General features: G+C 43.5%; 1 protein-coding gene across 12 annotated transcripts in view; it reads left to right on the plus strand.

Annotated features, from left to right (window-relative positions):
• Positions 1-27,488, plus strand: part of SCN8A (sodium voltage-gated channel alpha subunit 8) — a 176,529-nt gene that overhangs the window by 84,973 nt on the left and 64,068 nt on the right. For 8 of the 12 annotated variants that reach the window (XM_087855848.1, XM_087855856.1, XM_087855849.1 and 5 more), the window contains 6 exons: positions 10,507-10,728; positions 11,750-11,813; positions 14,070-14,211; positions 15,745-15,951; positions 16,808-17,101; positions 26,463-26,858. In XM_087855848.1, the coding sequence (XP_087711974.1) occupies positions 10,507-10,728; positions 11,750-11,813; positions 14,070-14,211; positions 15,745-15,951; positions 16,808-17,101; positions 26,463-26,858 (1,325 nt within the window). The remainder of the gene's footprint in view (positions 1-10,506; positions 10,729-11,749; positions 11,814-14,069; positions 14,212-15,744; positions 15,952-16,807; positions 17,102-26,462; positions 26,859-27,488) is intronic. The other 4 variants (XM_087855851.1, XM_087855854.1, XM_087855850.1 and 1 more) reach the window with 1 other exon arrangement.

The raw sequence follows: 27,488 nt of genomic DNA on the forward strand, positions 1-27,488 counted from the left end.
CTTGATATGGCCTTGCATTACGCATGTTTTTCCTGGGAGACGTTCTCTGGAATGGCCCTCTGGCCCTAAGGCAGTTTCAGTGGCAGCGCTTTGCGAGGCATGCAGCCCCATTGCATCCATGCTTTGAAAAAGCACGTGCTTAAAAATCACTTGGATCCTCCAATATCTGAAAAAAATTGTCACAGAGCTAGCTGTCTCTTGGAACATAAGTCATTTGCTTCCTGGCCTCATGGAATTACAGTAAATTTAACATTCACCGTCACCCCATTGCTTGTGACTTCTAGGCTTCCTGTCGCATGGTTTGCTGATGGGATGTTATTCAATGAACTATACTTTTATCGTTACTGTGTTAATGGAATTATTTAACCACAGAAGACACCTACCCTGTTAACTAGTCCAGTTTTAGAGCCAAATTGAAGAGCCTTGGAGTTAGTGAATGAACTTTAGTAATCACAGTCACATCCTATTGCTGTCTGTTTCACTGGAGTAAGAACCAGTAGACCTCTACTATGTGTGTATTCAGAGGCCATTCTCAAACACAAATCCCAATGAAAGCTTGTGCAGATGCTGTTAAAAAAAGTGAAAGGTAAGACAACATACATGCGTCTGAACGTACGGGCAAACAACAAGGACAGGAACTTGAGAAGAAAAGGGAATCAATCAGTGGGTGGTTGGGAAGTAGTTAATTGACAATCGTTTCATAATTTTTGCCTTTTTCTTTTCGGTCCTGGTTGAGCTAGCCCGGTGGTTCTTCACAAAAGGTTTTGGATCCTTTTGAGAATCAGGGGGAAGTTCCCGGACCCCGCTGAAACCCATCCATGAACCCCATGTTAAGATCCTTAATTTAATTTAAATCCTAACTACCAGATAGTGCTTAACTAATTTTTCTAAAGGCCGGTCTTGAAATCTGGAAGGAAAGACATTTGAGTAAGCCTTGGGAGCCTGAGGCCCACGGGCAGGCACGTGGCAGAAATCAAGAGTGTGTGGTTGCCGACTGGACTCTGGTTCCGTGCAGGGGCTTTCAGGGAAGACTCCCAAGGGACCAGGCTTCCCACTGCAGTTTTGTAGAAACAGGGACATGAAGAACAGAGGCATCCTGTTCCTGGTGTCACGTGGCTCTTCTGGCGGCTGACTCAGAAATATTCCTCTCTTCCCCTTTTCAACTTCATCTAAATATCAGACACAGAGAGAGGGAAGCACAAATGCAGAGTCCTGGAAAGGGCTGACTTGGAATGTAGTTTTCTGAGAACCTCAAGGAAGGTAAACCTCAGTTTCTCCATTTACAAATCTGGGCATGAGGTGGGCCGGTAAATTTGGGCCCTACTAAAAATGAATTCTTTTACAGTTACCAATGGGAGCTTTCTCCCTCTCAACTAGAGGCTAGGCATCAGTTGGAGTATATTCTTGGCAAAAAAAAACTACAACCCTGACTTATCAAGGTTCAGTTCCTAGCCATTTTAAATCCGTTTGACAAAAAAGCGAAGCTCGTTCTCCAGGCAGCCTCAGGCAGCTCATTGATGGTGATTTAACCCTTGGGCAGCCTTGTCTTATTTCTTCAGGCATCTGGAGCACCAAATCTTTACTTTCATTTTCCCTCTGCTCTCTTTCTTCTCTGGCCTCTTTTAAATATGATCCCATGTTTTCTGCTCACTTCCCCCAACATACTCTGCAAGGCATCTGTCTCTTTATGTTCTTGTGATCTGAAAACTTCTCTTCCAGAATTAAATTGGAAAGCTGCATTCTGTTCACTAACTAGGGCAGCAGATGCTATCTCTGGTCTAGCTCTTAGCTTCTGTTTGCTGTATGGATAGCTTCTGACCACAGCATTTCTGCAAGGTAACTCTTGACTGGCGTCATATTACTTATCCTTACTATTAACCCATTGATCTATCTATCTATCTGTCTATAAAATATATTTATAAACACATGGTAGTGCTCCATAAATGATTTTAGTGTAGCAATTATTATTATAAAGAAGAAACCTAAACCCAAAGAAAGGGTTTGTATCAAGGCTTAGACCTCAACTTCACAATTTGAAATAGATTCCTGATTCCTGTTTCTAGAAGCACCCCCCCTCGAGCTGGCTTTGCAAAGTTAACTGGGATGCAAAATAACTTGAAGGGATAATAAAGCCAGTAATAGATCTCTATCAGTGAGTGGTACGATTGATACTTGAATTAAAATGCGACTTTTTATGCCAAGTCCTTTCACTCCCCGTACTATTTATAGAGAACTATTGCCCTGTTCCTACCTGCCTGTTAACCAGCTCTCCTTTCAAGATGGGAGCACCATCGTATGAGTCACTAGACCTGGTGCCATCTCGATTGGAAATCTCAGTCATTCTGACTCTGTCGTCGAGCCAGGCCTTACTGCCCTCTTAGTGAAAGCCATTGTTGTGCATACCAGGCTTTCTCATGGATCAGTTCAGCGGGACTGGTGCTCTCTTTGCCTTTTCCTGTTCCCAGTTTGATTGTAGGCTTTTGCTGAAGCTGCCGGAAGCAGAAGCAAGAGCAACTACAGAACTGACGTGGGGTCTGCAAGATCCCACGAAGGCTTCAGCTCCCTTCATGAGAGTGTTCCGTTCCTGGAGAACTCACCCACTCACCCGGGCTGACGCTGCCATCCCTCTTAGCACTTTGGTAGATAGTCCGAATGTGTCAGCGAGGTCAGGACTCCCAGAAGATGGGATAACGCAGTGTGTCGGTTAACTGCAGCCTTTTGGATAAGGGGTGCTTTGATTTAGAGCCTTCTGGTGACTTAGAAAAGACCAAACCCACATTCTGACCCTTTTTATTTGCTGACTGAAGACCTAGATATGTATCACACATGGTTTCCCTTTTGCTTCAGAGACCTTGGCTTGAAGAACAGTGTATGCAAACGGCAGTTACAGGAAAAGACCTTTCCTACATTTCTTTGGTCCAGAATTTGCTGGATTCGACTTGACATGGAAGTATTCTGTGTAGAAATTCATGTCTTAAAACTTTGTTTTCAGGGGGCGCCTGGGTGGCTCAGTTGGTTAAGCGTCTGCCTTCGGCTCAGGTCATGATCCCGGGGTCCTGGGATCAAGCCCCACATCAGGCTCCCTGTGCAGCGGGGAGCCTGCTTCTCACTCTCCCTCTGACCCTCCCCTGCTCATGCTCTCTCTCTCTCTCAAATAAATAAATAAAATCTTTAAAAAAAAAAAACAAAAAAAACCTTTGTTTTCAGGGTGCTTGGGTGGCTCAGTCGGTTGATCGTCCGACTCTTGGCTTCAGCTCAGGTCATGGTCTCTGGGTGGTGGGAGTTGAGCCCCGCATCAGGCTCTGCGCTCAGCACAGAGGCTGCTTGTCCCTCTCCCTTTGCTCCCTCCCCTCATCTCTCTCTCTCTCTCAAATAAATAAATAAAATCTTTAAGCAAGCCAACAAACAGAAACTTTGTTTTGGCTTTATATTCATTTGGGGCCTGGGCATAAAAATGAGCTTCTGAGTGACTTTGCCAGAAGTTTCATCTTCTACGTGTTTTAACCATGTGCCACAGGACCGACATGCCCAAAGATAGGGTGGAAATCTCAAAGCAGGAATCTGAGGCTTTTCCTATTGAGTAGCATTTAGTGGTGTAAATAAATCCAGTTGGGACAGCCTTACTGGCCAGTTCTACTCATTTCTATCATCATTTCAGTGACTCCCAAAAAGCACTGCTTCTGTATTTGCCAGCACTAGTTTAATATCATTTTGCTTTCTTTAGAGTTATAATTTTTTTATTATTTTTCTCTTTGATTTTTTATTTCTGTGCTTTCATTTCTATTACTTTCTCTCCGTACCTGTGGTATCAGATAAGAAGCAAGAAAAATGGTGGGCCCTTCTCCTTCCCACCCCGGTATTCACAAAGAAAGCGTTTTCTTTAGACGTATACATTATGAATATGGCAATTTCTGCTGCCCAGTGAACGGGGATAGAAAGTGTTTTCAGGCTATATTTAGACTCCTTGTTTCCTTTATAATATTCTAGTTATTAATCCAATTGCTTTTGTATTTCTCCTTTTCCCATTGCTTCTCAGGAAAGGTAACAAGTTGAACACAGTGGTCGTATGTGGGAAAACCCTGGAGTCTCACAGGATCCCACTGACCCACCTTTGGGAGCTAGTTAAAATTTTGCTCAGACTTTGTGATACAAATCTGGTCTTGAGTAAATAAATCTATCTCCAGATCTCTCCCCAATTATTCTTGATCCAAAGAACCCTCACGGACGTCATCATGAGGCTTGAACCTGCTGCAGGATAATTGACGTGGCACAACCTAAATCTAGAGCTTGTCTGGACCAAGCCAGACTTTGGGAATTGGGGAACTTTTCTCCCCCGGGCTGAGAACTGCTTGGTACCGCTCCTGAGCCCCATTCCAATGTTACTTTTGTAGAATTAGCTCATGTTGCTTCAAACCAGACAAGTTTCTCAACCTGAGCCACAAGCTAGAAAATATAAATTTACTTTATAATCCGGCATCACCGCTGTGGAAGATTTTGACCCCAGTGTACATGGCTGATTCCTCTGGACCTGGCACGTCCGCAGGCTTTGTTCATCTGTCCGACGGCTTGCTGGACGTCGTGAAAGGTGACGGGAGGTTCAGAGGTGCCTTTGGATGTAGAGGCTTCACCTGCTTCTCAGAATTCTGCACTGGTAGCTGCCATTTCTGTACGTTGGGTCTGCCTGTCTTTCTTGATACGTAGTAAATGTATTAACCGCTTCTGCTCAGGCTCATCCCAACGCTAGTTAATGTTCGCCTTTTCCAAGAGTTCTCGCTGTCCAATCTGCCCCCACGTGGCTTCTGCTGCACCCTCTGTTGTGTAGGAGTTGTTTGAAGGAGCATTCTGCTGTGTTTGGGATAATCAGTTTTCAGTCAGTATCTTGCTTGTTCTGGGCTGTGGTGTTGTGAGCCAGTAGAAGAAGTGAGGCAACTTCTCCTCAGAGCCAAAACAGTGGCATTTTCCGTTCTCGCACGCATCAGGTCAGGAATTCTACCAGCAGCTTCTTACTTTATTGACCTCTGTTGGCGATAGCAGGAAGCACTTTTGCCTGGCTGCGTTTTCTAGTGAGCGTCGGTCGCTGCTGGCAAGACTATAGAGCTTGAACTCAAGAAAGGCGTTGTATGAAAGACCATCAGGTACATGAAAAGATGCTCAATATCACTAGTGATCAGGGAAATGCAGATTAAAACCATAATGAGATAGCACCTCACACCAGTTAGAACGGCCATCATCGAAGAGACGAGACAGCAAACGCTGGCATGGACGTGGAGAAAGGGGAACCCTTGCACACTGTTGGGATTAGTAAATTGGTGCAGCCACTATGGGAAACAGTGTGAAGGATCCTCAAAAATTAAAAATAGAACTACCATATGATCCAGCAATTCCACTTCTGGGAACATATCCAAAGGAAACGAAAACACTAACTCAAAAAAGATATCTGCACCCCATGATCATAGCAGCATTATTTACAGTAGCCAAGACATGGAAACAATCTAAGTGTCCATTTATGGTTGAAGAGATAAAGTTGTGAGATATATACACAATGGAATATTATTCGGGTATAAAAAAACGAGGAAATCCTACCATTTTTGACAACACGGTTGGACCTTGAAGGCATTATGCTCAGTAAAATAAGTTGGACAGAGAAAGACAAATAAATCCTGTATAATCTCACTGATGTGTGGAATCAAAAACAAACAAACTCATAGAAAAAGAGATCGGACTTGTGGATACCCAAGGCAGAGTGTGGGGGGAGGAGGAATTGGAGGAAGGTGGTCAAAAGGTACAGACTTCCAGGTCTAAGAAAGAAAGTGCTAGGGATGTAATGGACAACATCGTACCTGTAGCTGACATCGCTGTATGACACATAGGAAAGTTGTTAACAGAGTAACTCCACAGAGTTCTCATCACAAGCAAAAATTTTTTCCTTTTTTTCTTTTTTTCCCCCCTTTTCTTTTTACTGTATCTATATGAAAAGGTGGATTTTAGCTAAAACGCTGGTGGTAATCATTTCACGATATATGTAAATCGAACCATTATGATATGAAACGTCTCCAGTGATATATGACAATTATTTCTCAATAAAACTGGGGGAAAAGAGAAAGAAAGAAATGCATTGAGAGCCTCATCTCCATAACTTGCCGTTGATGTCTGCGAGTATGGTCATTCCCAATCATCAACCCTAACGGAAGGAAGAAGAGTCTTAGCGGAGGCCAGGTGACCCGGTGACCATTTACATTTAACACTGCCATGTAATTGGGTGTCTCCCTCGGCACGCTAACATTACGCCACGCCACCTTTCTTCCTGTGGAACCTGGATGAAAATCTTGGAGAGTGAACTTTTTAGATAGCCATAGTTAGTGTTATTTAGCAGTTATTCTTGCGTAATTAAGATTTGTTTCTCTGAGCCCCTGTGAAGTAAAAAGCAGCTGAATACCATTTCCAACTTAAGTTTTTACTTCAAACTTCATGAAAGCTGGAAGAACGCTCACCAAGGAGTTGCTCTAAACCTCAGACTTCAGAAGAAAACACTTGAAGATTTTTTTTTTTTTAAGTCTTCTTGACTCATATTTACAGATTTCTTCAGCAATGATTTCTGGTTTATGGAGAAAAGATTTTAAACCAGCTGACTGAGAGCGTTTAGGTCTATCCCCAGGAAAATGATGAGTTCCATGTATGGTTGGTGTGTTAGTCGAAATCTTTGGTTGCAAGTGGAGGAATACATGAAGGGCTGGAATGCTTTTGGGCTTCTGGAAGCCAGCGAAACCAGAATGCAGAGCCAGAAAGCTCCAGATACCAGGAAGTATTTTTTTTTTCATGTTCTTTCTCTCCACGTGTCTATTTCCTTTTTCAATCTCTTAGCTTGCTAACTGCCTTTACTTCTCAGACATCCTAATATAATGACAGAATATGGCTACCACTTAGTTCCCAAATTTCCACGTCATCATTCCTTCCACTTGAAAAGACTACTGGACTGTCTTTAGTCCCATTCTAAGTCCCCAGAGGAAAGGATCAGGATTTAGGTCAGATGTCCACCCTGACACCTATAACCTACTCACAGATAGTCACTTCCTACAAATAAGGCTGCTGGGGGGCCAGCTTTATAAAACAGGGGATAATTTGAGCCTCATGGCCTGGAATTTCCATTATATGGGCTTGGAACTGTCCAGAGAGTTCCCAGCCCAGGAAAATCAGATTAAACTATGCTAAAATTGTATGGGTTTTTTTTTATTTGATTGATTGGTTGATATCACAGATGCTTCGGTTTGACTATTTTGTAGTATTATACTCTTGTTAGTAATACAAATGACAGTTTACAGCTCCTTTCTCAATTCATTTAAAATGGAAATAGAAATGGCCTTGAACAATCATCCAGTGTTCAGATCAGTGATTGTCTGAACCATTCAGGGGAAATATAAGCTCTTCTTAAAGAAATCCAGGAAAAGAAACTACAACCATTCTTCAGTGACCTATTCACCTATTTTTTAAAATCATGCTTTGACTTTGAAAACAGAACTTAGGAACCTAGAATTGAATTATTGACCTAGTATAGACCCACCTCGACCAAGCCAAATACTTTCCTATGAAAGGACTTTCCTGTTACTCAGCAACTTATGCAAATAAGGCCCATAATACTGGAACAACATTTACTTCTTGATGGTTGCTTTCTATTTTATACCACCAGTATCTTCTTATCTGTGTGACTATGATACAGTTTTCAGGGCCTTCCGAATAAGATTGATATTGCAGCTACTTAATCTCGAAGAAATAAATATCTCTGCCCTATTTTGAAAGACTTCTAAAGAAGATTCTTCAGCTTTTCCTATACTGCCCACTGCCACATACTCCTGTGTTTATCCACATTCTGTGTATAAGAAAATGAGGTGGGACCTTGAATTCATTCTGATATACGTGGATCATAGCTAGTGACTGAGCCAGGACCAGAATTTCTGCTTTCTGATTTCCTGTCTGGTGCTCTTTTTGTTTTTTGTTTTTGTTTTTGTTTTTTGTTTTTTTTTAAGATTTTATTTATTTATTTGACAGAGATAGAGACAGCCAGCGAGAGAGGGAACACAAGCAGGGGGAGTGGGAGAGGAAGAAGCAGGCTCATAGTGGAGGAGCCTGACGTGGGGCTCGATCCCGTAACGCCGGGATCACGCCCTGAGCCAAAGGCAGACGCTTAACCGCTGTGCCACCCAGGCGCCCCTGGTGCTCTTTTTGAACAGTCTTTTTTTTTTTTTTTTTTTAAGATTTTATTTTGAGAGAGAGAGAGCACTATTGGGGGGAGGGACACAGGGAAAGGGAGAAGCAGACCCCCTGCTGAGCAGGAGAGCCTGCCGCAGGGCTCAATCCCAGGACCCTGAGATTATGACCTCAGCCAAAGGCAGACACTTAGCCAACTGAGCCACCCAGGTGCCCCTGCACAGTCTTATGAGGAGAAAAGAATCCGGTTAGAAATGTCTTGAGTCCTATGCCTTGAATGTAGACAAGCTCTTAATGCCTTTGGTGGCCACAGTCTCTATGGAAGGTCCATTCTATAAGAAAACACAAGCCTTTGCATACTTTTGTATCTCTATAGTCTTAATTCATAGCTCTTTTTTCTTTAATTCCTCTCAGATCCCTTTCAGAGTATCTGTGTGAGAGGAAAGAAAATGTCTCATTCGTTTGCTCTTTCAATAAAAATATGTTAAGTGCATGCTTTGTGCTAGGTCCTGTGCACAGCATGCATTACTATTATTGGACTCAGATAGAAAATTCTATTGAATTCAACTTTGAAAATTCCAGGTGGTTACTTGCAAAATACAGCAAAGAACCAGTCATGTCCATACTCCCCATTAGATCACCATGATACGAGGTTAGCCATGCCGCGTTGCTATCCCAGTCACATCTCTTTGAGGAGGGCAACGTCTGGAACGGTGATAGCTTGCAAGCATTAAGTGTCAGGTACTATACTTGGTGTTTTATGTTCATTATCTTATTTAAGCCTCACAACAACCTGGTGAGGGGTATTGTAAGTACCTTCTTATAGATGAATAAACTGAGGTTCTGGCAAAAATGGTTAACATTTGAGCCATTTACTGTGTTCCAGGTACTGTGTTAAGTGCCTGTATGAATTATGCTTAATCCTCACAAGAGCCCCATGATACTCAACTATCTTTATTCCCATTTTAAAGATGAAAAAAACTAAGATTCAGGTCATATTAGTAACTGGTCTTAGTTAAGAGTAGTAATTATGCACCTAGCTTCACACTTCAAAGCCAAGATTAGGATTTCTCTTGAATTTTAGTCTAATATCCCTTCCTTCGGCAGTGGATCAGGGGTGAGCTCACTCTTGAGGCCTGTGTGTCTGCGTCCTGTCTGCCTCGCATCTATCCTGGCACACTGGCCTCCCTGGAGTGAGTGCTCAGTACTGTGTTGGCCACTTCCTACAGATGGCTTGACGTCTGGGCAGGCCCAGGAGAGCCTCACACAGCATTTGTTTTGACCCAAACATCGTGAACCCACCGCCATGTTTTCCTGTGTCTCCTATCACTGATACCTCCATCGCAGTTAAGAAAGCTACCCGCAGGTTCAAATGTGAACCAGCGGCTTCTATTTAAACCTCAAATTCAAGTGGGCTAGTTGTTTTTTTTATTTTGTTTTCAATCTAGGACAGAAAAAAAGGTCAGTTATAGAGAATAGGGCATGTATATGGTCCGGAGGTGTATTTGTAAATGGAAAGACAAACTGGAAATACTGGGTTGATAATAATTAACCTTTTCAATACATTGGTATATCCAGAACTCTTGGGAAAATATTTATCGTACTTTCCCACAACTTGGCTTTTTTAAACTTTGCAGTAGTTCTCTGTCCAACCAGGAAACCTCCTCAATTCCTGATCTTCCCGTTTGTTTATTCAGTGAATATTTACTGAGTACCTGCCATGGGCTAGGCAGTCTAGGACAGTTGTGAATGAGACAGACGTAAATAATTAATTATAAGCATGATAAATGCTATAGAGGAAAGTATAAGGTGCTATTAAATTATTAAAAATAATGGGGGAGGGAGACGAATTGGAAGTCAGGGAAGGCTTTCTGAGGGAATTCCTATTTAAGCTGAGCCTGAAGAATGAAGAGGAGTTAGGCGGGTAGGACAGGGGAATGGAAGGAAGCATTCCAGGCAGAGGGAAGAGCGTGTATGATCGCTCTGAGGCAAGTAAGAGCCTGGCGCATATGAGGAGCTAAGCAGCAGTCAGACTCAGGAGAGTACTTCCCGGAGGAAAAGAGCCGCATGTTGGAGAAGGAACTTTCTTTTTCTTCTTAAAAAGTGTTGACTTAAGAATTGATACTTCTGGAAAAATGGATAATATTGCTGGCCTGTAGTTATTCCCATGGCATAAGAGAGAAAGTGGCCATGGTTCAAGGGTGGTGCTGTGGGGAGGAGTAGAAGCCAGTAGCTAAGAGGGAGGCTGGGGGAGGTGGGGAGGGTTCTGACGCGACTCTGATTCCGAGGCTTCTATCTCCTCAGGCCTGAAGACCATTGTGGGTGCCCTAATCCAGTCCGTGAAGAAGCTGTCAGATGTGATGATTCTGACAGTGTTCTGCCTGAGTGTGTTTGCCTTGATTGGACTGCAGCTGTTCATGGGCAACCTGCGAAACAAGTGCGTCGTGTGGCCCATAAACTTCAACGAGAGCTATCTGGAAAATGGCACCAAAGGCTTTGATTGGGAAGAATATATCAACAATAAAAGTAGGTGGCCCCTTCTCTGCAAGGGGCAAAGACAAGTCTGTCTCCAATTTACATGGTCTGAAGCCATCACTGGGCTATAAAAAGTAGTTGGGGTGAGAAAGGAAGCCAGTGCTCCCGCAGTGGCCTGAGGAAGTTACTCCCTGTCCTCGGGGTAGGGTTGTATTCAGAAGCGCTCTCTGGGTTTTCTCTCCCCTTTAAAACCCAAAATGAAACTTTACAGCCTTTTCACAGGCACCCCTAAACTTTTGCTTTGAAAATCAGGCTTAGGAGTTCGATAAAAATACCTTTTGCCTTGGTTGGGTTACCTCAGATGGTTCAGAATATGCCTCGTAGGCTCTCTTGTCTCTGGTGTGGGGAGTCCGGTGATCTCCTAGTAGCCATTTGAGCCCCTCACACTGAAGGAGTTTTAATAATTTCATTTCAGGAACCACAGCACTTGGGTCTGCACTAAGTGTGCTGGTACTTCCATAGAATAATGGGGAAAAGTTAGCAGTCTCACTGTTCATCACCCCTGAGGAACTAAAGGCAGTTACGTAGCCGTAAGAAAATGTTGCAAAGGCCATTTCGGGGACACATACAGGAAAGGGGAACGTGCCTCCAGTGAATACAGGACAGTGTAATGTGATCAGTGAGGGTTCAGCTTATCTTTGGTTAAGAGAGCTTTTAAGGACAGAGGCTAAAGTTGTATAGAAGAGGAGTAAAAAGGTCAGAAAACTCACTTTCAGACCCCTTAGACTCGAGTACCAGAAACTGGCGTATAGATTTGAAATACGAGTGGAGGTCAAGTGTCTGTGAAAAGGACATTGGATTAGGACTATATGGTAGCACTTTTCATTTTTAAGTATATATAAGAAAATAATTAATGGGAAAGAATTCTTATCAGGTTTTACTCTGTCAGAAAAGATTTATATGAGCTAAAATCAATGACTGTTCCTGCCAGGCTAGTTAGGAACAGTGTAACCTTATTCTCTCATTCACTTAAATCTGCCTTATTCATTTCCTGCTCTTCAAACTTTTCTAGCAAATTTTTACATAGTTCCTGGCATGCTGGAACCTTTACTCTGTGGGAACAGTTCTGATGCTGGGTAAGTAGCTCACCTAATTTTATTCTTCTCCCTTAAAATAATGTGTCAGATGAAAATGGACAATATTTTCACTTTTCTCTGTGCTCATGTAGTAACTGGGTCTGACATATTGGTTGACTCAAATTTTCTTCCGGTTTCATATTTGTCCATCCAACATTGGCATTTCACGTTCATAGGTGAACGTGCCTATAGTCTCGGGGCAAAATTAAAAATGTAAAAGGCTAAGGATAGAATCTATAACACCAGGTACCTTGCCTATCTCTTGTAGACTCCCCTCATTCTATTATAACATGACGAATAAAATACAGAGTAGGGACACTGTCTTAAAGATAGATTAGTACCAAGGACGACCCAAAACATACCAGGCCTGACAGCATGGGGAGGGAACAGAATAGCAGCATAGTATTCTTTCCGTTTCTTAAGAAGATTTTATTTATTTATTTATTTATTTATTTATTTATTTGAGAGAGCAAGTGCACCCACAAGTGGGGGGGTTCGGGGAGGGTAAGGAGGGGGGGGAGAAGCAGACTCCCCGCTGAGCACGGACCTGAAGTGGGGCTGGATCCCTGGACTTGGGGGTTATGACCTGAGCTGAAGGCAGCCTTTTAACCAACTGAGGAGCCCAGGTGTCCCCTTTTTTTCCCCATTTTTAAAAAATCGTGAGAAAATACATAGAACATAAGATTTACTCTTGTAACCATTTTTAAGTGTCTAGTTCAGTGGCATCAAGTACATTCACAGGGTTGTACAACCGTCACCACCATCTGTCCCCAGTACTTTCCATCTTCCCAAACTGAGACCGTACCCATTAAACACTAACTCCCCATTTCCCCTCCCGCTCCCAGGCCCCAGTCGACCACCCTGCACTTTCTGTCTCTGTGATTTTGACGACTCCGAGCACGCCATGTACGTGAGGTCACACGGTGATTGTCTTTTTGTGACCGGCTTCTTTCACTTAGCACCATGTCCTCAAGGTTTACCCACGTGATAGCATACGTCAGAATTTCCTTCTTTTGTAAGGCTGAGTGATGCTCCATTGTCGGTATATACCACATTTTGTTCATCCATTCATCTGTCAACAAACGCTCGAGTGGCTTCCATACTTTAGTTATCATCAATAATGCTGCTATGAGCACAAGTGTATAGCAACATAATGTGAATCTTGATTCTGCTACTTTTAGCTCTGAGACTTTTGGCAAGCCTTTCAACTTAGGTGAGCCTCAATTTCGTCATCTATAAAATGGATTTAATAAGTCAAGTTCTCACTTCCTCAAAGGGTTATTGTAATGATCCAATTACGTAACATACGTGAAAGTGCTTTGTAAACAGAAAATTATATATATGTGAGGGTGTCAAATCATTATGCAGAGTATACTTGGTCCTCTAGGAATTAGTGTTTTAAGATGACCATGACAACTAGAAGTCCGTTTAATTTCTGTATTGAAGTAGATACTAGAAATTACATTGAAATAAATATCAGGTGAGTCTAAAAGCAGAACTGGTAAAACCAAGGTCACTGAAATCCCCAGTATGACTTAGGTTGTCATGAAGGTTGAGTATTAAGAGAACAGAGATGATTAAGAGGAACTTATAGCAGGCCATTTGTCATTTGGGCTGGTAGCTAAGATGAATTTGGTTGAATTGCACATTGATGTGTATCTAGGACAATGATTCTCAAATTCTGGCATGCACAAGAATCACCTGGCATGCCTCTTTAAAATGCAGATTCGTGGCTCCCGTGTCCAGAGCTTTTATTCCCAGGTCTGGGTAGGATATAGGAATCAGCGTTTTTAAGAGGCATTTTAAGAGGCATGCCTGGTGATTCTGATCCTGGGCTGTTCCCAGAACATCGTTGTTGTTTTTTTTTTTTTAAGTTGACCTGACCAGGGAGGCCTGGATAGCTCAGCCAGTTGAATGTCTGCATTTGGCTTAGATCATGACCCCAGGGTCATAGGACTGAGTCCCTCATTGGGCTCCTTGCTCGGCGGGGAGCCTGCTTCTCACTTTGTCTGCCACTCCCCTTATGCTCTCTCTCTCTGTCTGATAAATAAATAAAATCTTCAAAAAAAAAAAAAAAAGTTGACCTGACTTCTTTGTTCTTTCTCCTTCTTCTTCTCTCTCTTTTTTTAAATACCTGTGTGTTGGCCTGACTTTCTAGACGGTTACTTATTATCTCCATAGTCCTGGAAATGACCTAGAGTTAATGATTGGGTAGAATTATGTTGAAAAGTGCTGAACTTCCCTTTCTTTTCTCAGGCAATGCCCAGAGGGATACCAGTGTATGAAAGCAGGAAGGAACCCCAACTATGGTTACACAAGCTTTGACACTTTCAGCTGGGCCTTCTTGGCATTATTTCGCCTTATGACCCAGGACTACTGGGAAAACTTGTATCAGTTGGTAAGTAGTAACACCTCTTTTTTTGAGTATTGCCTTTTTTCTCTTTGGGGACAGAATTTGCGTGAGGGTTTGTGGGTTTGGAGACACTCTGTGTAAAAGACCTTCAGTGAAGATATTATATGGGATCTTAGGATGTTATTTCTCAGAGTCAGCTGGTTTACAAAATGAAGGGAATTCTCCCAGCTCTTGTCCCTGTTTTTTTAGTAGCCAGTCACATGTGCGGTAGAGGCTCAAAGGGTTGACAGCCTTTTGCCTGGCCTGGGAATCTGCTATCTCTGCTTACTTCCTGTTGGTCCACCAGACCATCTGCAGTATTTCTCTTCTTGGATTTTTGGCATAGGGCATCTTTTTAGGGACTATCAATTAAACATCCTGTACAAGGCACCGTGCTAGACATTATAAAGATGAGCCTTCTAGCCACAAGGATCTTGGATTCTAAACATATCAACATTTGTGAGATTTGTAACACATCTGAACTTGTTCAGGCAGGTTGTGACAGATTTAAAAAAAAGAAAAAGGTCTGCCGTTCTGTTGGGCTATCTTGGTAATTGGAGACAAGTCTTGACTGGTGGTGATGGAGAAGTAAGTGTAGGTGATTGCTAAGGGTCTTCCAGCTTAGAAATTCCATGATAATTCACTGTTTTCTATTTGACTCTGTCATTTGGTGATGCCAATTTGAGAATGAGAAACATGTCTCCCTCAGGCATGCAGGCCCTCTTGAAGAGAAGCTTCTAATTTTCAGATCCCGTAAGGAATTCTTACTTTCCGTCGGACAGCCTAGAGTTCTCCTAGGTTCAAATCTTTCTCATGAAATATTTGTGGTTGATGCTAAATTCCATTAAATATTTGTGGTTGAAAAGAATAACAATGAAAACTAAATAATAGCGGGTCACATATACATAACCTAAAACCCAAGTGCTCTTTGATGTCTGTTTGCTCACTACTAGTGAAGGGAATAGTCCTAGGATCTGCTTCTTCTTTTTTTTCTACTGTTCTTTATGCCATATCCCTCTTTAAAAACCCACCCTACTACAGAAGGATAAGGGAGGATGTCACTCAAGATGGGGACTTTCTATGACTTGGTCCCTAAGATGGAATTTGTCTGTTAATGCTCTTTGAGGACCCATAGATAAATGAGCTGAAGTCTTATATTCTTTTCTTTATACTTGTTTTACAACCAACTAACAAAGTCCAATATAATTCTTAGCTCAGAGCATTTTTTCCTTTAAAAAAAAAAAAAGAATCAAGTGTTTTTCCATGAAAGGAGTATACCGGGAGTATTTAGAAATGCAAGAGGATTTTTTCTGTCACAATGAATGGGAGGTACTAGTGACATTTACTCTGAGTTGAGGAGAGAGGAAGCCATTTGGCCGTTGGGATGCTAAGTGCTCTGCAGGATGAAGGCACACCGTGCAATAAAGGACTGTTCTCGAAATGCAGTGGTGCCCCTGCAGGGGAGCATTACCCCACAAGTTATTTTCAGCCTGGTACATTTGATGCACGTGACTCAGAAAATGGTTCCTGTCTTTACAGACCTTACGAGCAGCTGGGAAAACGTACATGATCTTCTTCGTCTTGGTCATCTTTGTGGGTTCTTTCTATCTCGTGAACTTGATCTTGGCCGTGGTGGCCATGGCTTATGAAGAGCAGAATCAGGCAACCCTGGAGGAGGCAGAGCAAAAAGAGGCTGAATTCAAAGCAATGTTGGAGCAACTTAAGAAGCAACAGGAAGAGGCACAGGTTGGTGATCAGTGCTTTGCTACGGTAACTTCCTGCCAGATCACCATGACTAAGGCTCCGTCCGATTGTCATTCCCGTTGATCTTCTGTAGGCACGTTGTCAAACAGAAGTCGTTAATCTGATGAAAATAACCCAAGTAACAAATGCAGATGGTTGGTCCAGTCATTCCATTTGTCTTTATGGCCCAGTCGTTCGTTAATATGATCGCTAGTTGAATTTCTCAACTGGGTAGTGCTCAGCTGCTCCGGCGGCTGGGAGGAAGACAAGTGGCCGGAACAGGGTATATAATGTCTCATGTAAGCACAGTCTTTTCGTTGAGTAAATCGTTAGGATCTCCTTCGGAGAGTCTCTGGGGTCATGAAAATATTGGTCGTAACTGAAAAGAAGACGCGTGTAAAATAGTAAAGTAAGATGCGAAAAACAGACTAGTGATCCCACCACCCTAACACTTTGCTTTCTGATCCTTATCCAAATAGACAAGTGTTTTTATACTGTTGGGCCCATAATATATAATATAGTTTCTTAGCATTCATTTTCAGAGTTGCCCAGAAGAAATCTTTTGGTACCAAGAAAGCAGCTAAGTTCTTGTCTGAGAAACTCAAGAGAATAAATCCTAGAGTTCTCGCCACTGGGTTCTGCTCTGATTACCGTAGGGCCACGTGCCACAACACAGATCAGCCAGAAAATGGAGACAGTCAGGTCCTGGCCACAGTGTCCTCTATGGGCTGGTTCGCCTTCCTCCTTTCCCCACCTTCCCCCATCTGTGGGAAAGGAAGTGACCTGCACTGCTTGCCTGTTTTGGGGCAGCTCCGGTTAATGGCTTCTGACTTTCCCGTCACTGTGGCTCCTTCCCTAGGCTGCTGCCATGGCCACCTCCGCGGGCACTGTCTCAGAAGATGCCATCGAGGAAGAAGGCGAAGAAGGGGCAGGCTCTCCTCGCAGCTCCTCTGAAGTATCTAAACTCAGTTCCAAGAGTGCCAAAGAAAGACGTAACAGGAGAAAGAAGAGGAAGCAGAAGGAACTCTCTGAAGGAGAGGAAAAAGGGGATCCTGAGAAGGTGTTTAAGTCAGAGTCAGAAGATGGTATGAGGAGGAAGGGCTTTCGGCTGCCAGACAACAGAATAGGGAGGAAATTTTCCATCATGAATCAGGTAAACTCTTTGCACTGGGTCAAATAAGCCTAAGAAATTCTGCTTTTTCTAATCTCACTTGATTCTCATATTCACCGTTGGCTCTTCATTTTCCAGCCCTTTCCCTGCATCGTCTGGCCTACCTCTCCACGCTCCATATTGTTCCCAGAGGCAGGCGATGTGGGCGTGTTAGGATGGTCCTCTGCTCCAAGGCTGCCCACCCCCCACACCTCCACACACTCCACACCTCCAACCCACCCCACCCCACCCCCACTCTAGGCCAGCCCTAGGACTGAGTGATCACCTTTGGCAGACTGACTTCAGCCAGAAGGTCCATGTCACACCAGTAGGCCTTCCATTCTAAAACTTCGGGAAGCACCTTTCTCCTTAAACCTCAGAACATCAGAATTTAGCTTTCAAACATCTTCTGTTTAAGAACTGCATATAATTTTAGGTTAGAAGAAAAGTCCTGAAACTCTTTAGGTCACCTTATTTGAATGTGGCAAATTCTAGTAATTAATTATTCTAGATATATAGTGTCATGCTGATAAATTAGCCTACAGTAGATTAAAAGCTTCCAGTTGTAGCCAAGTTTGATAAATGGGGAAACTAAGAGAAAGAGAGAGGGGAGGACTTATGGATAATTACTGAGCATTCTGTTACTATAAATATTACCACATAACACCTATTTTTGGATTTCAAAGAACACCACCAAAATCCAATTCTCCGGCCATTTAATTCCCCATTTTAAGGAAATGCTGGAAAGTTTGTAAGGTGTAGAACAGATTACAGTTACCAGGTTTATGGAGTGTACCCAGTGTTTTCTCGTCTCCCAGAGATGCTGCATTGTGTCTCTCCCTTGTATCTCTCACCTCCCAGTTCCATCTCTGCTAGAACTGTTCGTTTTATCACAGCAGAATCTCTCCTGTCATCCCCTTCTTTCTATCCTGTTAATCCCGTCTTTGTTCAGACCTTTGTATTGTTTCATTCTACTGCAGTTAGCCACCGCAGGTTCGTTTCCTCTGATGTTTCTCCCTCTCCTTCATGTTTTCTATACCATTGCCAGAGCGCTTCTTAGTAAAACAGAGCTCTCCTTATTCACCCCCAAGCAGTCATGGAGTGCCTGTCATGCATCAGGGATTATGACGGGTCCTAGAGATTCACAGGGGTTCAAACACCATCCCTGCAGTGGAGCGGCCACTAAAACTTGTTTCTGTAATAGCACTGATGGTTCCATATTGTTCCGTGACTGCAGTAGGCCGCAGTGTTTTAGAGGGCACAGACCTACCACAACCTGGAGGCTTAGCAACTGGTAAGTGGGAATTAGTCAAGTAACGTATGTGCGTGTTGGTGAGGGAGCACTAGGACAGAAGAAAGGACGCTCCAGATTTGGAAGAAAAGTAACTTCTGGTGTGGACACCCCCAGCTTGAATTACAAGTAGAGATGTCTTTTAGGCACACAGATAGGCAAGCGATGGCTTCTGGAAGAGGTGCTGAGGTGAGAGACAGTGATCGGAGCCGTGAGACTTGATGAGGTATTCCAAGAGGCTGTGTCAGGTGAAGGAAGGAATGGTGGCCTAGGGGCACGACCACTGATGTCCGTGGGCATCGGAGATGGAGCTCATGAGGAAAACAGACGAATAGTCATCAGAGGTGCTAAGAAAACCAGGTCAGTGAAGCCCAGGGAGCACAAAGGTTGGAGAAAGGAGGGAGTGATCAATGGATTGAAATTTAACAGAAATGCTTCATGAACTCAGAATTGGAAATATGTAGGGGATTTGGCAATATAAGTCATCGAGAACTTTAAAGACACATCTCAGTCCAGGATAAGGATGGAAGCCATATGGAAGTGGAATGGGAAGTGAAGACAGTGAGTGTAGGCTTCTCATACAGACTTCTTTAAACAATATGAGTGAAATTATTTTTATAATCTGGGCTGGGGAGCCCAGACTAAGGGGAAATAGAGGTAGAAAATGGAGTCGAACAGAAAGAAAATGGAGTACAGGCTTGGAAGACGTGAAAATAGATGGAGTCTTTAACAGGAAAGGGCCACTCCTTCTACACATGTCAAGATAATAGGGGAGGGTGGGTGTAGGTAAGTTTGTAGGTGGGAAGTAGGAGATTGAGGAAGATGACACCGGACAGTGTCTGGTGTGCAGTAATACAGGAAATTCCAAGTCCGACTGAAGGGAACGAGAGATTGAGTAGGGGGTTTAAAGAAAATATTGACAGCGTAGAACAGTGATCACAAAGGATGGGAGAGGAAGTTACCCTAATCATATGCACTCTGTTTACTAACGAAGCACCAGCCCTGTAGCTGGCAGTCCTAGCACCCCCTGCTCCTGGCCTTCCCAGTCCCCGGTCACTGTGCCGTCGGGCACCCTGCGCTTACACCAGAATGAGCTGCTAGATGCTTCTCATGTGCGATGTTTGTTTTCTACCCTCAGTTTTGCTCCAGAAACCCCCTTTCTGAGATGCCCTATTTTTCTCTCTCTCAATGTCCACACCGTACTTCCTCTTCACAACCTTCTCTCGGAAAACCTTCCCTGACCTCCCCCGTTCCACACTTCATTGGACGTGACCATTTCACCTTTCCGTTATGTTTTATACGTACCTCTTTATGTGTTGCTTTTTACTCTGCGTGGACTTACGTTCTTCCCTCTCTTAGATAAAGTGCTAAAGGCAGGGCCTGCATATGGCTAGCATTCAGACACTTGTTGGACAAGTGAATGGGGGACTTTTAGAAATCTGATTTCACCCCTTCTGGGACTTCTCTGTGGCCTGGAACCATCTCTCTGTCTCACCTTCACCTCACCTTTCTCCTAGTTCAGCCTCTTTTGGGGAAAAGTGTGATTCAGCTTTGTTGTCACCCAACCCTTGTCTTGAGAGCCGTCTCTGAGCTAGTTAATGAACACCTTAGTGCCGTTATTGAATGGTCTCTGATTAATCTATAGGCTTTAGCATAGAGTTGCTCTGATTGCTCCCTAGCTCAAAAAATAAAACTGGGCTTCTGAAATGTCCTGCTTTGCATGAAAATACTCACTTCCTCTCATTTCTCCATCTGAAAAAAATTGTAGATTCCTAGAGGCCAGGGCTGTCTGCCAAGACTTGCTGAGAAACCCCACGTGGAAGTCATATTCTTTGTCCCAGGACTCTTCTGCAGTTTCTCTGATTTTATCTGGAAGAATGACTGAGCAAACTGAGGCCAAGAGAGATTCACTAACTCATCTAACGTCATATGGCTAGTAGGTGTTAGAGTCAGGATTTGAACGAGGTCCTTCAGACCGCAGAGCTTGTACTCCTGAATGCTACGGTGTAGAGCCACCCCTCCCTACCCACCTCCACACGTTCATGGTCATCTCTTGTTGGCTCACCAGTGAAGGTGGCTTCTGTTTCCCATGGCCAGTTCAAGTGTATGTCCATTTCCCTTACTGCCAGATCTTCAGAGAGCGCCTTAAGACATCTACCCACCCCATTTCCTACTCATTGCTCTATAAAATTACTACTACCATTTTAGGGCTTAGGACAGTTCATAAATATAAAGTATTATCAGTTTTTCATAGTATTTTAATTTTTCCATTGTAGCATTTCTCAAGCTTTTTAGGCTTAGGACCCCCTGATATCCTTAAAAATTGAAGACCTCAGGGCACCTGGGTGGCACAGTCAATTGAGCATCCAAGTCTTGGTTTCAGCTCAGGTTGTGATTTCAGGGTCATGGGATCGAGCCCTGCAACTGGTTCAGCACGGAGTCTACTTAAGACTTTCTCTGTTCCTCTCCCTTTGCCCCCCCCCCACATTTTCTTGCTTGCTTCCTCTCTCTCTAAAATAAATAAATCTAAAAATAAATAAATAAATACCCTTAGCTGTATTCGCACCATAGATCTTTAACTCATGAATTATTTGTAGTATCATGCACTGATCATTTGGGAAATACTGGTTCACTGAGTTTCACAGATCTTCCAAGTACTGACACACAGTATTAATTACATACATTGTAATCACTACCAGCGCATCAGAAAAGTCTAAATACTGTGAAACTGTCAGGCTCGCAGAGGCCACTCTACACTTGTGAGAAAATGAAAGTGATAAAGGCGATATCATCTTATTGTTACTATGAAATAGTTTTGACCTCTTGAGCCCCCTTAAAAGGATCACAGAACCCCCAGGAGTCCCTAGACCACACTTTGAGAATGAATGCTGTTTTGGGAAGGAAAAGTGAAATATGGCATGGACATAGAACCTTTAAACCACCAATTTGTCACATCCTAAGCATCCCGGTCATTGTGAAGCCTTGTCCCAACAGACAGCTGACATGGATACCCTAAAATCCTCAATTAGTTTTTCTGTGGAAAAATGTGAGGGCCACCTCCTCAAATCAAGAACACCCCAGAGCCATTCTCCCAAGGAAGCATCTAGACCTGAAGTAGTATATTTAGTTGGCAGTGATGTGCCTGCCTGAAAAGGATCAGAAGCTCCTGATTGGTGGACAGGGAAGATTTTGAAAACAGGAGCTAAGGCCCACGCATTTTATAAAGCAGCCTGGATCCCAGGAGTTAATAGAGCCAAGGGTCCTGAGTCATCACTGAAACCCTCCAGCCCAGGGAAGCTGAGACTGGGGAGAGGCTGGGGTATCTAACCTCAGGATGTATCTCCTTAGAGAATGGGCTAGAGCAGGATTGAAGGCTGGGTCCAAGGAGAGATGGGGCAAATTCTCTTTTCCCCTTCCACATTTATTACAGGCAACTCTTTTGCCAAGAATGGAACAGAGAATTAAAGAATAATAGGTAGATAGTTTTCTTTTAGTGTGTATTGTCTCAGGATCCTGATTTCTATGTGTTTGTAGGTCACTGAATTGACCATTATCTTACTTACCAGTTCCCTATCAGTTAGGAATAGATCTCATACAGTATATATTTCTGACTAGGCTGCAAGGTGCAAGAGGGCAGGGACCATGTGGTAGGTCTTCTTTACCACTGTATCTACATCACTTAGTACACATAGGGATTTAATGATCATTTGTCTAATAAAGGAAACCTCTTTCCTAACGTGGAGACCTATTGTACCGTGTAGTGTCAACAGCCAGCATTGGCTTCATGCAAACTCACAGACTTAGTCCGGGGAAGTGAACTTCTTTGAGAAGTGAGGCAGTGACCCAATGCAGGTGTGACGTAATGTTCAGGTGTGGGTGGCTAGTTTGCAGTATCATCTAAATGCATGTTCACTAAATTAAGCACCGTACCTGCGATACACAGAGCACTCCAGGAGATACAACATGAATCAGGCAGTGTGCCCCTAAAGAGCTTGTAGCTGGTTAAAAAGGAGAGCGCGCGTACTCTAAAACAGAGGCTCGGGGCTCTGGAAGGGAGGAGGTCTGTAGAGGAAGAAGCTGAAGGGCTGGACCGTGGACAGTGGCGAGGACTTGCACGGCTGGAAGCGCAGAACATAGAGACCTGCAGGCAGTGTGGCTCCACGTTGGGTCTGTGAGGAGAAAGAGTGAAAGATAAAACGGAAAAAGTGAATTAGAGTCAAAGCTGGGGGGATCTCGAAGGACATTTTTAGGACATTGATTGATGATATTAAGTGTGATCATGGGATTTAGCAAAGGAGCCCAAGAGTGCCTGAGTCTTGTCTTGTCCTGGCCATAGTTCTCTCTAGCGAGCCCTCCAAGGGAAATACATATACCCAAGGCACTGTTATTAACTCCAGTGTTCTGTGTTAGACTGAACCAAACATGTGGGTAGAAGCTCAAAGATATTTCCTGTCCCCCTCCCCCTGCCATCCACCTTGGGATCTTACTGCATTTTTTTTTTAAGATTTTATTTATTCATTTGAGAGAGAGAGAGAGCACAAACGGGGGAGAGGGAGAAGCAGACTCCCTGCAGAACTGGGATCCCGACATGGGGCTCGATCCCAGGACCTGGAGATCATGACCTGAGCCACCCAGGTGCCCCAAGGGATCTTACTGTATTAATCATCATTTTTATTTTCTGTGTTTTATGATGCTTTGACATTTTAGGAGTCTTGCTAGCTGGGGAGAGACTGCCCCTCCCAGTGCAAACTTAATTCCTAGACAGTGAACAACTTGTCTGGAAGTGTGTCTTTCATATACAAATCAACCAATCCAAACCTTCAGCCCCAACTTTTTATCTAACGCTCACATACCAAGACACACCAAACCAATGTTTTCCCTGCCCTCAATCACTCTGAGGGCCAGGTACTGGACAGCCAGCACCGCTCCTATAGCCCGGAGCTGGACAGCCAGCACCGCTCCTATAGCCCAGAGCCCGCTGAAATTACTCAAACCGCCCGATCCCAAAACTTGTCAGATGTTCCTACTCTGTCTCAGCCGTTCCTTCTGAGGAAACCACCATACAGGCTCTGAACCATGCTTTTCCCTTGCTCCTTTTGCCTCCTAACTGACCCTACTACCTCCCCATGAGGCCCTGCGGCATGGCGTGGCATGCCTGCCCCCTTCTCTTGAGAGCTACAATTAATAAACTCTTTCTAAGGTAGCTGTCTCTGTGTCTGTCACCTTACCATTTCTCATCAGAACAAAATCATAGGCACAATAGGAAGGCATTGCCTTCGGGATAGCACATTGCTGTGGTATGAAAATTTAGGAGTTGCCAAACAAAGGGACAATTAAAAATATTAGTGTCTAAGTTTTCTTTAACCCAGGAAATTTAAATCCATTGTAAGGCTTTCTGAATGTACCTATCTTATAACCAGGGTGTTTTATATTCAGGAGTGGGATAGATGTCACTTGGATACATATTAGTATATTTATTAAAAAGGAAGAATAAGGTCATAATTTTTCAAATAAAAGTAAGTCTGATTTGGCCAATTGCTTTGACAATAAGGACTGGTTTTGCTAACTATATCATATGGTAGATACTTTTGTAAGTTAAATGAGCTAAATCTATGGCTTTAAGGTTTTGATGAAAATATCTTCAAAGCATGTAATAAAATAAAATGATTTTATTAAAAAATTAATGTTGGAAAAAATTAACGCTGTCAGTGATGCATTGAAATTAATGATATCTTGATTATTCCAACCATTTCTTTTGGGTTAAATAAGGTCTCTTTAAGTAAAAGAATTACCTCTTTATGAGTAACTCATATTTTTATTAGTAAATAAAAATGAAACCTTTTTGACATCCTCAGAAATCAAGAAATGGAATACTTCTAAAAGCTAGGTAACAAATCATTTGGCAAGTTGGGTGGTTTATAGTTCTTTGCTTTCAATAAAGTTGAAAGACTACCTGATTTGATTGTCAACCAATAGATCATTAGGATAAATTTTGCTGATAGCTTACTATGTGATTCTGGTATAGAATTTGAAAGGAAATTAAAAAATTGAGTGAGATTGCTATAGCCAAATTCTTCTGTTCCAAGATACTATTTATGTGAATAAGGTTTCTCAGCATTTAAAATCCATATTAGATAGGGAAGGGAGAATTGATGTAGAGCCGTGTTTGATTCTAGTAATAAATAATACTGTCTACAAATATTTCATCACCAAAAACACCAATAGGAAAAAAACTCATTAAGAGATACGTTTTAATAAAATTTTCTTTTTAGGGGCGCCTGGGTGGCTCAGTCGTTAAGCCTTCAGCTCAGGGCATGATCCCAAGGTCCTGGGATCAAGCCCCGCATCGGGCTCCCTGCTCCGCTGGGAGCCTGCTTCTTCCTCTCCCACTCCCCCTGCTTGTGTTCCCTCTCTCGCTGGCTGTCTCTATCTCTGGCTGTCTCTCTCTGTCAAATAAATAAATAAAATCTTAAATAATATATATTAATTATATAAATATAATCTTAAATAATAATAATAAAATTTTCTTTTTAAGCTTAGTAATTGCTTATAAATGTATACTATATGTGTATATCTTGATCAATTTTATTAATAAGAATTATAATAAAAAATCAATCCAAGAGAATTTTTAAAAATTCTTAGAGACTCATGGTCACAGGAAATTTTTTTAAATTTTAAGTACAGTTTATTTATAACTTTTTGTTGAAGAAAATTGTTGATCAAAAGTGATCAGTAAAATACAGTAAAGCATAAAAATATACATTAGCATACAATTCTCTAGGGAATGTGGAATTGGAAATATGAGTTGAAAGAGAAAAAGAAATGAGAAAAAATTTGTAAGTGATAAATAAAAGTTTTATTTTAACATGTCACTGCAGGGGCGCCTGGGTGGCTCAGTCCCTTGAGTGTCTGCCTTCTGCTCAGGTCATGATCCTGGAGTCCCGGAAGTGAGACTGAAACCCTCATTGGGCTCCCTGTTCAGCGGGGAGTCTGCTTCTGCCTCTGCCCCTCACTCTGCTCATGCTCTCTCTTGCTTGCTCTCTCAAATAAATAAAATCTAAATAATAATAATAACAAAATGTCAGTGCAGGGAGCACCTGGGTGGCTCAGTTGGTTAAGTGTCTGACTCTTGATCTCAGCTCGGGTCTTGATCTCAGGGTTGTGAGTTCAAGCCCAGAGTTGGGCTCCACACTGCACGTGGAACCTAAATAAATAAATAAATGGTACTGGGAATTATGTAATTTACAAATATTTAAACTTTTGATGGGGGCGCCTGGGTGGCTTACTCCATTAAGCATCAGCCTTCGGCTCAGGGCATGATCCCAGGGTCCTAGGATCTAGCTCAAATCAGGCTCCCTGCTCCCTGCTCAGTGGGGAGTCCACTTCACCCTCTCCCTACCCTTCCTCCCACCCCTCCTCATGCTCTCTCTCTCTTTCTGTCTTGCTGTGCACTCTCTCTTAAATAAAATCTTTTTTTTTTAAATAAACTTTTGATTTAAAAAATGTTGACTTTAAAATGGAATAGGAGGGACCATACATGATATTCAACTGAACAAAAAATACTTTAAGACCGCTGTTGGCATAGGACTTACCTCCAGGGCATGTACTCATCGAGAGAATTAGCAAGTGATAGAACACTTCAGCCTTCTCTCCTTTTTGCCAAGTGTGGCATGAGTCTATCTTGAGTAAATGAAAGGCACACTTCATGTGAGCTCATGGTAATGAGAAATAGACACACCGATGTGTTTCCTGGTGGGTTAGCTACATAGAGCTCGAGGTAAAAGCATCGTTGCAGTGCATGGGTGAACAGTGAGGAGAATTTTTGTATGGTCAGCTGGTCAAAGACCGATGCATCCCAAGGCTATGGGGCAAGAAGTGAGTGCTGATGGGTGCTGAGTAGTACTACGAACCCAACATCCAGAAGTGCTTTCTGGGAATACTTGTGTTCTGATGCAAGAAACGCAAGGCGGGGGCCAGGAAGGGGAGGCACACAGACTTTGCGCAGCCTGTGTGGGGTCCGCCTCGAGTCTCATGCCTGTCTCTCTGTCCTTCTCTGTCTCCCTGCCCCTGCAGTCACTGCTCAGCATCCCGGGCTCCCCGTTCCTCTCCCGGCACAACAGCAAAAGCAGCATCTTCAGCTTCAGGGGCCCCGGGCGGTTCCGCGACCCGGGCTCGGAGAACGAGTTCGCGGACGACGAGCACAGCACGGTGGAGGAGAGCGAGGGCCGCCGGGACTCGCTCTTCATCCCGATCCGGGCCCGCGAGCGCCGCAGCAGCTACAGCGGCTACAGCGGCTACAGCCAGGGCAGCCGCTCGTCGCGCATCTTCCCCAGCCTGCGGCGCAGCGTCAAGCGCAACAGCACCGTCGACTGCAACGGCGTGGTGTCCCTCATCGGCGGCCCTGGCTCCCACATCGGCGGGCGGCTCCTGCCAGAGGTGAAAATAGATAAGGCAGCTACCGATGACAGTGTAAGGAAGTAAACACATAGACCGAGGCTAGGCATGGCAGTCTCTCCCGCGCCCTCCTCTCTCCTCTCCGGCCGGCCTCTGGCTCCCACGCTCTGTCCCCTACTCTCACGTCTCGTCCCCACCACCCCGATCCCTTCTGTCTTCTCCCTCCTGGTTTGTTTCTGTTCCTCTCTTCAGCCCCTCCTTGGTTTCCCTTTCACTTTAATCCCTGCTCTCTTCCCCCCACCGCACCTTCTTCCTTGTTTCTACTGCCCTACCCCATCATCTCTTTGCTTTATTTTACCTCTTTTTCTTTCTGTCCATCTTTGCAAGTCTTTATCAGCCTACCTGTTTCCCTCTCCCCACCTGCTTTGACTGAATGCTTCTGGCCACGCCCGGATGGAATGAGAATGGCATCCTGCCACCACCAATGACCAAGTCTGAGCCGGTTTGGAACTACCATTGCTTCTCTCCCTCCCACGTCCTCTCCTCATAGGGAAACAGCCTGGAATTTAAAGCTCTTATCTTTCTGTTAACAACAATAACAACAACGATACAGCTCAATAATTTTCCAAGTCTCCTCTGTAAGAATGAGGTGTGATTTTTCCAAAGAGGAACGTGGACACCTGGTGCTACGGGTGGGAGCTGTGC

This window comes from Ursus americanus, chromosome 25 (genome assembly GCF_024610735.1).
Source record: "Ursus americanus isolate L20-20 chromosome 25, mUrsAme1.1.p, whole genome shotgun sequence".
Classification (NCBI taxonomy): Eukaryota; Metazoa; Chordata; class Mammalia; order Carnivora; family Ursidae; genus Ursus; species Ursus americanus.